This window comes from Ochotona curzoniae, unplaced genomic scaffold (assembly GCF_017591425.1).
Source record: "Ochotona curzoniae isolate NIBS_2020 unplaced genomic scaffold, NIBS_Ocur_1.0 contig_4516, whole genome shotgun sequence".
NCBI classification, from domain to species: domain Eukaryota; kingdom Metazoa; phylum Chordata; class Mammalia; order Lagomorpha; family Ochotonidae; genus Ochotona; species Ochotona curzoniae.
Genome location: NW_024466313.1, coordinates 3,034,064 through 3,047,432, shown reverse-complemented (window position 1 = coordinate 3,047,432; position 13,369 = coordinate 3,034,064). Strand labels below are relative to the sequence as shown.

The following is a 13,369-nucleotide window of genomic DNA, read 5'->3' as shown; positions in this document are numbered from 1 at the left end:
CACACTCACCTCACCTCGCACACTCACCTCACACTCACCTCACTCACCTCACCCCACTCACCTCACCCCACTCACCTCTCACACTCACTCACCTTGCACACTCACCGCACACTCACCTCACCTCTCACACTCACCTCACCCCGCACACTCACCTCGCACACTCACACTTGGCATCTCACACACATACACTTACCTCACGCACACTCCTTACAGACTTCATACACTCATCTTACCCACACACTCTTCACACGTACACACTCACCTCACACTCACCTCACACACTCACACTCACCTCGCACACTCACACTCCTTACAGACTTCATACACTCACCTTACCCACACACTCTTCACACGTACACGCTCACCTCACACTCACCTCACACACTCACACTCACCTCGCACACTCACACTCCTTACAGACTTCATACACTCACCTCACACACACTCTTCACACGTACACGCTCACCTCACACACTCACACTCACCTCGCACACTCACACTCCTTACAGACTTCATACACTCACCTCACACACACTCTTCACACGTACACGCTCACCTCACACACTCACACTCACCTCGCACACTCACACTCCTTACAGACTTCATACACTCACCTCACACACACTCTTCACACATACACGCTCACCTCTCACACACCTCAACACGCACACACGTTCCTCTCACACTCCCACGCTGCATCTCCCAGTGCCCTGGCCCACGCTGTCCCCCCAGACCCGCCCCTATTTCTCCCATACAAGGATGGTAAGGTGGGTGGGGACAGGGGGCAAACGGCATTACAGGGAAGCACCCGAGGGGACACTCACCAGCCACCTGCGCAGCGTGATGGGGTTGATGCTGAAGTCTCGGACGAGGTCCAGGTCATGGAACATATGCTCCAGGCAGCTCAGCATCTGCGGGGGCCCGGAGGTCAGCAACCGCAGCGGGAACCCGCAGCTCGGCTCCTGACTGCTGAGGTGCAGGGCAGGGGAGGGGCCATGGTTGGTCCTGCAAGGTCACCCAGACAGGCTGTGGGGTTGTCCCAGAGGGCAGCTGGGTCTCTGAGGACAGGCGAGATGTGGCCAGAGGCTGAGGGACCAGAACTCAGTGAGAACGTGGGGCTGGTGCCATGGTGCAGTGGACTAAACCTCTGCCTGCAGCACCAGCACCCCATATAGGTGCTGATTTGAGTCTCAGCTGCTCCACTTCCCATACAGCAATGGCGGATGGCCCAAAGCCTTGGGAGCCTGCACCTGCGTGGGAGACCCAGAAGAGGCTCCTGGCTCCTGGCTTCAGATCAGCGTGGGAGCTCTGGAAGAGGCTCCTGGCTGGCGCAGCTCCTGCCATTGTAGCCATTTCAGGGTGAATCAAGTGGACGGAAGAACTCTCCCTCCCTCTCTAGTTACGTCTTTCAAATAAATAAATAAATCTTTAAGAAAGAATAGCTTGGACTTGAACCAGCACCCTGCTATAAGATTTTTAAAAAGTGGACACCTGGGTCAAGTGACTTTGCTTCAAGGGGGGCAGAGCCCAGGGTGGGAGACATGAGATGGAGGTGGGCAACTGGGACAGCCCCTGGGCGCCTGGTAGAACATGGCCAGCGCTGGCTGACCAGGCCACCCACCTGCCTCTGGCCCTCCCCCAGCCACCTCGTGCCCGCACCTGGCAGTGGACTACCCCCTACTCTGCTCAGAAGGACCGTATCATGTGCCCTGCAGATGCAAGCTGGCAGGAGATGCAAGCTGAGCCCGGGTGTCTCCTACAGTCCTGGAGTCAAAGGCTACAGGGCCAGCAGGTGAGCCAGGAGACAGGCCACGCCGCCGGCCCTCCTGACCAACCCTGGTTCTCTGCGGTGTCATTGTGGGCTATGTGTGCCCCGCATCCCAGATCCTACAGCTAATCCGCAAGGACTTGAGGCAGAAAGGAACTCAGCGGCTTCCCCCGGAGCCTGGTGGCCTTGTGGTTAACAGCGTCCATCCTCCCAGACACTGGCCCTCAGGATCACAGCCCTGGCCACTGTCCCACCAGCCCAGAGTGGCTTGTGGCAACTCTGGAAGGTTGCGATGCCTGTGGCAAAGACGGGCGGCAGACGGGACCATCTGGTGTGGCTTCGGTGGCAGGGCATGTGTCCCCACACTTGCAGTCTGGGGCTCCGGTGAGTGTGCATCAGTTGTGGATGCCGTGTTGGGGCCTGGCCCATGTGGGACGTATGGCAATGAAGGAGAGAAGGCAACAAGAGCTGGGCGAAGCCACGGCCTCTGTCTGCTTTGGGAGGGGCTGGGCGCTGGGCAGAGCTGCTGGGTGGATGGACGGCTGCGTGGCTGGTGGCCGTGAGCTGCCTCGGGGGTGCCTGAGCAGGTGTGTGAGGCTGGGTGGGTCCAGGATGTCTCCTCACTGCTGCTCACTTTTGCCACTGGAAAGCCTGGCTTCTGGCATGGCAGCCCACCCCCGCTCCCTGGGAGGCTGGCCCACATGCAGGGAGGACACAGTGCAGTGAGCCGGGTGACCACAGCTGGCCAACTTCCACCTCTGCAGCCACGGCTGGTGCTGTGCTCCAAGGGCTCAGGCTGCAGAGGCAGCAGAAACAATCGCAAGGGCCTTTCCCATGCAGCTCGTCCACTGGCAGCTCCTGGCCACTCTTTCGCCCAGTAGGCTTTCACAAATGACCTTGGGATTTTCCCAGAGGTGGCCCCAGCTCATCTGCGGGAGGTGGGAGTCCAAGCCCACAGCTGTCCGTGGGTCTTACTGGGCACCTCTGCGGTTCCACCCCTCGCCAGCCACAGGCACTTTCACTTCTCTCTCCTCCGCAGAGGGCAGAGCATGCTGTGATCTGATGCCATGGACAGCTTCTTGTGGCCTGCACCGGCCAGGGCATCTTCGGCCCATGACCTCTGGTGTGGTTGAGCAACTTGCCCAGGACACCCTGGGGTCCCAGCACAGCAGGCCTGAGGGTACAGACCACTGGTGGCGATGTTGCTGCTGCCATCTTGGCAGAGGAGTGGACGGACTCGCCAGGCTTTGGCTGAGGGCAGCTGGGGTGGGGGCCCACAAGGAAGGCCATGTCTGCGTTCTTAGTGACACCCAGCCAGAGTCCCAGCAGGCGCCTGGCCACAGAGGGTGGGCTAGGATGCCTGCAGGTGTGGAGAAGCCAGGGTTAGGAGAGTTCCTGTACCCCAGCTGATCCCCCTTGTCAGGGCACCCTGCTTCAGTTCAGTCCTGGTCCGAGGGAGAAACCTGCAGAATCAAAGGGTTTCCCTTTATGGTGAAGAAAGGAGCTGGCCCCTGAGCATTCGGCCTACCTCACTCGGCTCCCAGAGCCACACGTCGAAGGTCGGCCGGCGCAGCGCCTCCACGGTCTCCGGGGAGAGCAGGTACTGGAAGGAAAGGGGTAGGTGAGCCAGTCCCAGGGCCGGAGTCACCCGGGCTGTGGGGTGGCCGCTTCCTTCTCCTCCCCACCCCCTCTCACAAACTCCCAGGCTGTGCAGGGACCCGGCTTTGGGGAGGAAGTCCTGTTAGTGCTGCAAGCGATAGGATAAGGGGTGCTCATGGGGGGCACAGTGGCAACAGGGGGACTGGGTGACCCTGTTGGGATCACAGAATCGGGACTTGCGCTGTGGCACAGTGGGGGAAGCCGCTGTTAGCAATGCCAGGTCTCCCACATGGGTGCAGGGGCTCAAGCACTTCAGCCATCCCCTGCTGCTTTTCAGGAGTCTTACAGAGAGCTGGATTGGAAATGGAGCCACCGGGACTTGAACCAGTGCCCGTAGGGGAAGCTGGCACCACAGGTGGTGGTTTTGCCTGCTACACCATGGTGCTGGACCTGGGAGGCCATGGCTTTAGACAGAAGCCAGGGGCAGTGTTTTGGGACAGAGGGTCTTCTCCTGGTCTTGTGAACAGAAGCCGGTGGTACCCTGACACTCTATTCCAGGCCTTGGCCTGTGCCCAGTGCCCTGGGGGAGGCAGAATGCAGACCAAGGCTTGGGACAGAGCGAGGGGCCCCCCGCCGGGCACTGCTGCCCACAGTGGGGCTCCTGGCTGCTCCCTGCCGTGCTGGGCCTCTGGGCTGCAGCCAGGAGAGCCCTACTGCCCACATGGAGGGAATGGGAGCTGGCTGACCAGCTGGGCTTGACCCTGGCCGGCCGCCGTAGCTGACTGCGAGAGATGCGACGAACTTCTCTCCGCTGTGCACCTGACCAAGCCCGGCGTCACCCACAACCGAGACAAGACAACGTGCGTGAAAAGCAGCAGCTCTCGGTGGAGCCCCAGCCAGGGGCTTCTACAGTCTGTGGACACGGGAGTTAAGAGATGAGTTTATCTTCATGCCAGATGTTGAAACCCATGCCTAGCTGCCACGGAACATGGATTTCCCATGAACCTGCCCGACAGGAGAGCTAAGCAAGTGGGGTTTCTAACAATGCGGTGCAGGGGTCCGGCACGGTGGCGCAAGTGGTTAAGGTCCTCGCCTTGCACGCCCGGGATCCCATATGGGTGCCGGTTCTAATCCCGGCAGCCCCGCTTCCCTTCCAGCTCCCTGCTTGTGGCCCGGGAAAGCAGTCGAGGACGGCCCAAGGCTTTGGGACCCTGCACCCGCGTGGGAGACCCGGAAGAGGCTCCTGGCTTCGGACTGGCATAGCATCGGCCACTACGCTCACTTAGGGAGTGAATCATCGGACAGAAGATCTTCCTCTCTGTCTCTCCTCTCTGTATATCCGCCTTTCCAATAAAAAAATAATAAAAATAAATCTTTAAAAAAAAAAAACAATGCGGTGCAGACGTGGCAAATCCGAGCAGCCAGCTGTGTGTCACGGCAGGTGACAGGTCCGAGTCCCGGCTGCCCTGCGTCTGATCCAGCTCCCTGCTAACCCATAAGGCACCCATGTGGGAGATGCCGAGGGCGCCCCAGGCTCCCCCTGGGTTTTGGCCTGGCCCAGCCCTGGCTGTGGCGGTCATCTGGGGGGAGGGATCCGTGGAGGAGAAGTTCTGTCCTTTTCTCTCACTCTGCCTTTCAAAGCAGTAACATAAACCTTAGCAACAACAACAAAGATCACACCACATGAGCCGAGCGGCAACAGCAAGCTGTGACTGTCCGCTTGCAAAGCAAAGTGAGTGAGAGAGACTCGCATGGTACCGTCCAGTGGCCAGCTGGCCCGCAGCATGGGTGGGGAGCTGTGGTCATGGCACAGCGTGTCCCCTGGGCACGGTCCACACTCACCTTGGGGTACGTGGGGACATCGCGCCGAGGGGTCAGCCTCTTGCTGTATTTACAGGGACAGCTGGTCCTGCGGATGCAATGCAAAGCCGTTTAGTTACTGGCTGCCTGTGCTGTGGGCTCACCTGCAGCCAGCCACCGTGGGGGTCGGGGTGGTGTGGGACTCAGCAGGGGCCCAGCCAGCAGAGCCCCAAACTCAACCCCATCTACAGCAGCAGCACGTCACAAAGGCAGCCTCGAGCCTAGGCTTGCCTGGACCTTGGGGCACACGTGGGAAGGCGGAGGATGGGGAGCGGTCTGACCCAGGAAACCTTTCCTTGGTGGACCAAGTCAGCCCCTGTTACTCGACAAACCATGACAACCCAGGAGGAGACGATAAAATCCCACCCCTTGGGCCGGGGCATGCTAGCCTAGTGGCTAAAGTCCTTGCCTTGAATGCTCCTGGATCCCATATGGGTCCCGGTTCGTGTGCTGTTGCCCCACTTCCCATCCAGCTCCCTGCCTGTGGCCTGGGAAAGCAGTGGAGGATGGCCCAAAGCCTTGGGTCCCTGCACCCGCGTGGGAGACCCGAAAGAGGCTCCTAGCTTCGGATCAGCTTAGCAGTGTGGCCACTTGGGGAATCAATCAGTGGACAGAAGATCTGTCTCTCCTTCTCTCTGTAAGTCTGACTTTCCAATAAAATAAATCTTTAAAACAAACAATTAAAAAGAAACAAACAACAACAACAAAAGCCGCACTCCTTTCCTCCGAACTCTACCCTGGAACTCATGTCTGCTCATAGCACGGGGTATCCTTCTGGAATGTTCCTGGGCATCTATGGCATGGGGCCAGCCTTGTCCCCCAGCCACTCCACTGTGTTCTGTACTGCTTTTCAGATTCTCAGGAATTTTTTGCTGGTGCTAAGGCGCCCTGAGGCCCTGGGGTCATGGCCACACTTCACTCGGCAGCCCAGGCCTCGGTGACAGAGATGTAGCAGGCGACGGGGGTGTTCCCACCCCTCACTATTGAGGGGTTCCCCCCAGAACACAGCAGGGGGAGCCCAGCAGCCTCGGGAGGAGAGGGACCATTCCCTACTGGTCCTGCTGGCTGCTGGGCGGGGCCACTTGCCTGCCACCAGGGCTACACAGACATGGAAACCACTGTGGACCTAAGCTTGGCTGGACGTGAACAGCTCCCATTTGGAGTGTGGGAGGCACGTCCGGCTTGTTGTGGGGTCACCAGCCCGGGTTGGGGCGGCGCATGCACCCCAGCAAGCCATGAGGTGCAGAGACAGTCACAGCCAAGGAGTGAGGGGCTTAAGGTGGAAACAGAACAGAGATGTTACAGCCGACACCCAGTCAGGTGAGGGCTAAGCCAGGCCTCTCAACGCTGGGTGCGTGTGCCTTCTGGGAAACCATGAACCGTATGTTGGCAAAACTGTCGTTTACGCTTCGTGAGGCTACAGTGAAGGAAAATCACAGCACTGCATTTTAAAGTATTTTTTTTTTAATTGGCACCTTTACTTGGTGACCAAGTCCAGGTGCGAGCTGGGGCTATGGGGCAGCTGGGGTTTAGGGGCAGTTCATTCTGGGGGGCGTCTCCAAGCCTCAGGCCCTGTGCACAAGGGCTAGAAGTTTTTCAAGCCCTGGTGGTCCTGTTCTCTGACTGCCCTCGACCCCGTGCCTGCCGCCAGGATCCCATGATGCATTTGGGGTAGGGATGGAGCAGGCTCTGACACAGCTTGAACAAATGAGCAAGCAACTGAGCGACTGTCCCGGAGGCTGCCACGGCCAGCCCGGCACCAGTGCAGTGGTGAGCTCCAGGAGCACCAAGGACGTCCCAGTGCCCCTGCCCCACGCTGGCCGTCCCCACGTCCAGTGTGTACTTTCTACCTCCCACACTGCACCGAGGCGCTCCTACTCCCCGACACGGCTGAGGACCCTGTACCAGGCAGGAGGGCTCCACCAGCAGCCTCCGGAGCAGCAAGGGCCGCTGGCATCTGCCGACCCATGGCAGCCTCAGCCCCACTCCCCTTGCGCCCTGTTGCCATGGGAACAGGCATCCTCCCACTCACGGAGCAGCTGGCTTGGAGCCTCTTCCACTCATGTCTATTGGGAGCTGATTTTCCCTCCCCCTACCCCCAACCCCCAGCCCAGTACACTGTCAAGGCCATGGCTTGGGGAGGGATGTAGAGGGCCTAGGCCCACAGTGCCAAGTGGCCTGGCACAGCCAGAGCCAAGGACCACTCCATCCTGGGGTGGGGAAGCTGCTGGTAGACAAAGCCATGTGGAATCTGTCTCAGGGTGGGGCCTGGCCACCTTCCCTCGTAGTCCCCAAGGACACTCTCAGCTCCTGACACCCAGTCCTGGCTGGGGTGTGTGTGGGTTAGCTTGAGGCCATCGCTGTGGGCTCAGGGCTGGCTCCACCTTGCCCAGTCCCTTCCTTCCCCAGCCCCTGCTAGCACCACACTAGAGCATGGCTAGAAGCGGGCCAGTCATCACACAGCCAGGCCCAGGGCAGGTGTGAGCCCATCACCACCGCCTGCACCGCCGTCCCCGCTGTCACCACCATGGGGCTCCTCCCCGCACACATGGGCTGCCCTCTCATTGGCTGTGACCCCAGAGCTGGCAGAGTCCTGCCAAGCGGTGTCCCAGGAAGGCCGCGTGAAGCTGGCACGTGTTCTCCCAGCTAGAGAACATGACTGTCCTGGTCAAATGCTGTGAGTTCGTGCCCAGTGGGGCGGGCAGCATGACACCGATCCCCTTTTCAGCTCAATGTCTCTTTCCGTTTGTTCTCTTCCTTTCGAAATTGCCTTTGGGGCTTCTTTCACGCCGGACACATTCCTGCCAGTGCAGGGAAACACAAAAAGGTCAAGCCCTCATACACAAGACCGTGTCCCTGGCCTCCACCTACCATGACCGCCCCTCGGTTCCGACGGCCACGCAGCTGAGAGAGACCCCCTGTGGGCAGGGACACGCGCAGCCCGGCCCTCTTACCTACTGCTTCTGGCCGCCAGCTCCTCGCGCATCTTCTTAATGTCACTCTTGCATTTCTCAATCTCCACCACTTTGAGTCCTTCCACTGGCAGCAAGGAGGAAACAGCACAGGGTTACTTACTGGGAGGAGGCCCCTCCCAGGGGGTCTGGCTGGGCAGACAAGGCCTTGATGCAGGTCACTTCCCCACCTGGCTCAGCCCCCTGGATCGGCCAGCCCTGGCCGTGGCCAACCTAGCACCACGGCACCTGTCAGCTGCACTCGTTTCCATGGGACCGAGGCCCCGCCTCTCCTCCAATCTGCTTCCACCCCTTCCCTCTTGCTTTCTCCCGGTAGGCCTAAGCACCCGCTGGGGATGGGGGTGGGGGACAAAGGAGCCTTTTATTCCAAAAAGGAAAGCAACGGAAAATGTGGTCCTTCCTCATTAGCATGCAGCGGAAGGCGCGGGTGTTCCAACGAGGATTATAGTCTCATTAAGATAAATGCCTTTCATTCACAGGCCCCTGGGAGCAGTTAAACCAAGCCCTGTGGAAAGGGAGGATGGAATAGGCAGAGTTGGCAGGAGCCGAGCCAGTGCCAGCAGCCAGGAGCTCTGCCCTGGGTCTCTCATGTGGGTGCAGGGGCCCAAGCGCCTGGGCCACCCTCTGCTGCTTTCCCAGGTGCATTAGCAGTGAGCTGGATCAGAAACGGAGCAGCTGGGACTTGAACCGGCATTAGGGATGTCAGCACCACAGGCAGGGGTGAAACCACACAGTGCCAGCCCCCAGGAACCTTCTTATTTTGGAATCACACTCGATTTTTATGCAAAAAGAGAGACACTACCCAAGACGTCACTCCAGCCACTTTCTCATCCAGTTTGGCTCTGCATCCCTTCTAAAAATAAGCATCGAGGGCCTCGGAAGGAGACACAGCGCCACTGAGGAATCCGGCCGCTCTTGCCGATCCCCCACGGGGAGGAAGTGTGGTGGGGGGTTGGCAGGCACAGTCCAGAAGTGCGGTGGCTGGACTCAGTCCCTGGTGGAAGCCCCGAGTGCTGGAGGCTGAGCGAGGGGCCATGAAGGAGCCGGGGAACATTCCTCCTCATCCCACCAGGAAGAGGCAGCTGGCTCCTGCGCAGGCTGCACAGGCCCACCATGCATAGCCGTGGCTTGCCCGTGGGACGTGGGTGTGAGCAGATGGCAGGCACCGCAGCAGTAGCTGCAGTGCGTGCATGGGCCAGGGGTGAGGCCGAGCATCCGGCAGAGAGAGTGGACAGGCATGGGACTGGGGGCACAGGGTCCAAACTGCCCGGCCAGACCCAGCTAGTTCAGAGCTTTGTTCTGGACAGAAAACTGGGTCAATTCAGGAAATACAAAGAGGAATATTTAAGAACAAATCTCGGATTCGAATAGCTAGCATCCCATCTGCTCTGTGAGTCTTTCTGTCCACTCCAGCATCCTCCCTGGCCACCTGCTAGCCTTTCCATCGGGCTCACTCACCTACCCATCCTACCTCTCTGCCAGTGACTATCCACGTTTCCCACCCTCTCCACCCATCTGTTTATTGATCTTCCACCTGCCTCCAGCCATGCACCTTTGTAGCTGTTCTGGTTGTCAGAAGACAGAACCAGATCGCACCCCACGCTGGTCTCCTGTGCCGTGCACTCAGCTGTGTTGGACGTGAACCTGTGTCGTAGCAGCTGGCTGCTCACACCCTGCAGAAAATGCTCTCTCTCTCCTCCTAAGTACCAAGTGGCCTTGTATGGGTTCTGATCCTGCTCAAGGTCACATCTGATCGCAGGGATACGGGAATTCAGCAAGGCCAGCTCTCCTGGCTATTTATCATAGCACTGACATGAGCATCGAGCCTTCCAGGCACCCCAACATCACAGCCCTGATCTGAACCCTGGACACGCAGCAGAGGAACTGAGAGGGAGGGACCGCGTGGCCAAGGGCCACAGAAGCCATGGCTGGGAGGAAAGGCCCATGGGAGGCACACCTGCAGGCAGGAGAGAACAGGTTTAGCTCTGCCCGCACGCCTGGCACTCCAGGCAGAAGCTTCCATGGCTTCTGGCCCCTTCCTCTCTACACCCCAGGGGGCAGGGTTGGCCTTGAGGTCCACTGGACAGCAGGGGCCACTGGAGGGAGGCCAAGAAGGAAGTTGGACCCATTGGGGCCCAGTGGTGGGCTTGGACTGAGCACCCCACATGCACCCCACATTATAGCAGCGGCTGCTCCCACCCACCCAGCACTGTCCTGTCGGGCCCTGTAAACCCTTACAAGAGCCCGTGTGACTTCCGTAAACCCAGGCCACATGCAGCCAAGGGCTCAGATCCATCCTGTAGGACAGACACTGGCTGCCCTGGAGGCCAGTGGGTGGGGTGGGGGGCTGGGCAGGAGCCCGAGGTGGCCTCACCCTGGCTGGCTCTGTTCATGACTGGGGCTACAGAGCTGGTGAGAGGGGCCTGGAGTCAGGGGGGTGGGCGGGGATGGCAGAGCGGGTCTTCCCACACTTCTGCCAAGACCAGACCAGAGGATTTGCATAAAATGCCTGGATCTAGCAAGGCAACTGGGCGGAAGCCAGGTCTGGCTTGGCCCAGAGCCCAGGGGGTGTTTGCATGAACCCGCTCAACCTGTTCCCAGGGGTCTGACTGGCAGAGCCCAGGCCTCTGGTCCAAAAGGGGAGGGGTTTACACCCGGAAGGAAGTGAGTTGGGTTTGCAGCCAGGACCCAGATGATAAAACCACCGCTAACTGCCAAGGGCCCCAGAATTCTGGAAGAAAGGCTAGACAGAGAAATGGAGGCCTCCTTGTGCATCTCAGGAATGGGACATTGTTAACAAGGTCATGGAATAAACAGACAGCAGCCAGAGGCAGCTCATTCACACCCCACGAGGCTGGGTGTGTGTGTGCACCAGCGAGTGTGCAGGTACCTGTGTGTGTCTGTGTGGTGCAGCTCGCCAGTCCCCCAGTGGCAGCGTGAACCCATAACAGCCCTGTGCAGGAAGACAGCATTGACTTCCAGCCCGCCAGGCGGGCCCAGACTTTCCTCTGCCCCCTGCCCGGGAAGGAGACCCTGCTGGAGGCGGGGCTGGGGGCAGCCAGAGGCAGTGGCAGAGGCCTGACCCCCTGAGCTAGCTGCTGCTCACTGCCAGGGGAGACCTGTGAACTGGCCGCCCGGGGGTGTGCACCTGCGGGGCTGGGGCAGGAGGCGGGCGCCAGGCTGGTATAGGCCCACTCTGAGGCCCGACTCAGCCCGTCTTCTGGGAGTGACATCCAGGCACCCCGAGAAGGCCAGGCACCCAGCCTTTGGGCAATGGCCGATGGGCTCCTGCTAACAGGCAGGGTAATGCCTGTTCAGCGCGTGTCCCAGCCTGGACACGGGCTCAGCCTCCCTGCAGCTTAGGGCCCGCGTCAGTCTTCTTGTGCGGCTGCAGCTGTTTCTCCCCCGTGGGGGAGGCAGCAGCACGCTGGGGAGCACAGCACGCCATCCCTGGTGCTGACAGACACACAGCCAGCTCTCATCCGGGGCTCACAGCACCCACAGAAGGTCATCCCTGGCACCTGGGGTGGGGAGGGACAGCGCTACGGTGCAGTAGGTTAAGCCACTGCCTGCACTGCTGGCATCCCTTAAGGGCACCAGTTTGAGACCTGGCTGCTCCACCTTGCCTGCTAATGCACCTGGGAAGGCAGCAGAGGATGGCCCAAATGCCTGAGCCCCTGTCACCCGTGTGGGGGACCGGGAAGCAGCTCCTGGCTTCAGCCTCCACCTCGTCCTGCACAGCTCACACTGACCGGTCACCCGGAGGAGACAGGTGCCTGTGGGGGCAGAGGTGTCACTCACGTTCCACGCGCTTCTCAAGGGCTGCCAGGTGGTCTGCGACTTCCGCCTTCAGCTCGTTGATCTTAAACGCCCTGCAGAAGAAGGAAGGCAAATCAGCTGAGCTCAGGCAATTCTCACGGCCTTGGGGACACCAGGAAGTGCCATGGTGGATGAGACCTGCAGGTGGGCACAAGTCTTCGCCTCCCCGGGGGGGAAAGACAACTGAACCCACCAGGGGCATCTCCCAGGATGGGGGCTCTGCCCTGGCATTCGGAGCACCCCAGGTGGGGAGCTCCAGTGCCCTGGGGAAAGCTTCAAACACTCGGGTTCTCTCTGCCCTGCCCCTCCCACAACCCTGGGCACTGTGATGTCCCAGAGAACACCCGGCCACGCCTGGCACCTGCCTTGGAGGTTCCGTACCTGGAGAATTGCTCTGCCACCTGGGCCAGCACACTCTGCACAAATTCTTCTCTCTCTGCAAATCGAAGAGCAAGGACAGGTAGAACACAGCCCAGACCCTGGCCAAGGGCTTTCCCCTCAGTCCCCCGGCGCTGTGTCACAGTGTCCGCGTGGCCTGTGCACTACCCCTGCCAGCCGTGGCCATCAGCAGCAGGCAGGAACGGGAAGCTGCTGCTGCCCTGCAATGCCCAGGCCCATTTTATGGGGGGCAATTATGGTGACAGTGAGTTCAAGGCAGAATCCCAGTGTAAAACACGGTGTTCCCATGGTAGCTGCCGGGAGGAAGTGGCGGGGGGCGGGGGGGGTGCTGAGGCTGGCTGGCTCCTCTGGCCTGGGTATGGCCGGGACCAGGAGGCTGGGGGCCCAGGCTGACCGTGACCCGCCTTTTTTGACCCAGAGAAGGCCAGGAGCCCATCCCAGGCTCAGTGCTGGCTGTCTGAGGACATGGGACCCAACCCCCTCCACCCTCAAAGCCAAACACACAAAATCCAACCAAGCCCAACACGTCCACTTTGGCCACAGTATTCAGAGTCTCCTAGTGCCCTCTGCTGTGGTCCTGAGTCCACGGTCCACAGAAGTGTCTAACACAGCATTATTCGCCACAGCAAGAATGGTGGCTGGCCATCTAAGGGTGGCCCGGGAGATAAAGAATGACCAACTATACCGTGGAGTCACGGCTTGCCTTAGAAACAGGAGCTTGGTGGGGTTGGTGCTGTGGTGTAGCGTGCAGAGCTGGTGTCTGCAGTACCAGCAGCCCATGTGGGTGCCAGTTCGAATCCTGGCCACTCCACTTTTGATCTGGATCCCTGCCAGTGGGACAGCATTAGGAGGAGGCCCAAGTCCAGGAGAAGCTCCGAATTCCAGCTTCAGCTGGCTCAGGCCCAGCTGCCGCGGCCATCTGGGGAATGCATGGAAGATTCTCTCTCTGAAC

General features: G+C 60.0%; 1 protein-coding gene across 3 annotated transcripts in view; it reads right to left on the bottom strand.

Moving 5' to 3' along the window:
* PDE9A (phosphodiesterase 9A) overlaps positions 1-13,369 on the bottom strand; it is a 54,409-nt gene that overhangs the window by 8,592 nt on the left and 32,448 nt on the right. For all 3 annotated transcript variants that reach the window (XM_040986660.1, XM_040986661.1, XM_040986662.1), the window contains 6 exons: positions 12,400-12,454; positions 12,001-12,071; positions 8,182-8,266; positions 5,210-5,276; positions 3,297-3,371; positions 825-911 (listed from right to left, as the gene is read on the bottom strand). In XM_040986660.1, coding sequence (XP_040842594.1) covers positions 825-911; positions 3,297-3,371; positions 5,210-5,276; positions 8,182-8,266; positions 12,001-12,071; positions 12,400-12,454 — 440 coding nt within the window. The remainder of the gene's footprint in view (positions 1-824; positions 912-3,296; positions 3,372-5,209; positions 5,277-8,181; positions 8,267-12,000; positions 12,072-12,399; positions 12,455-13,369) is intronic.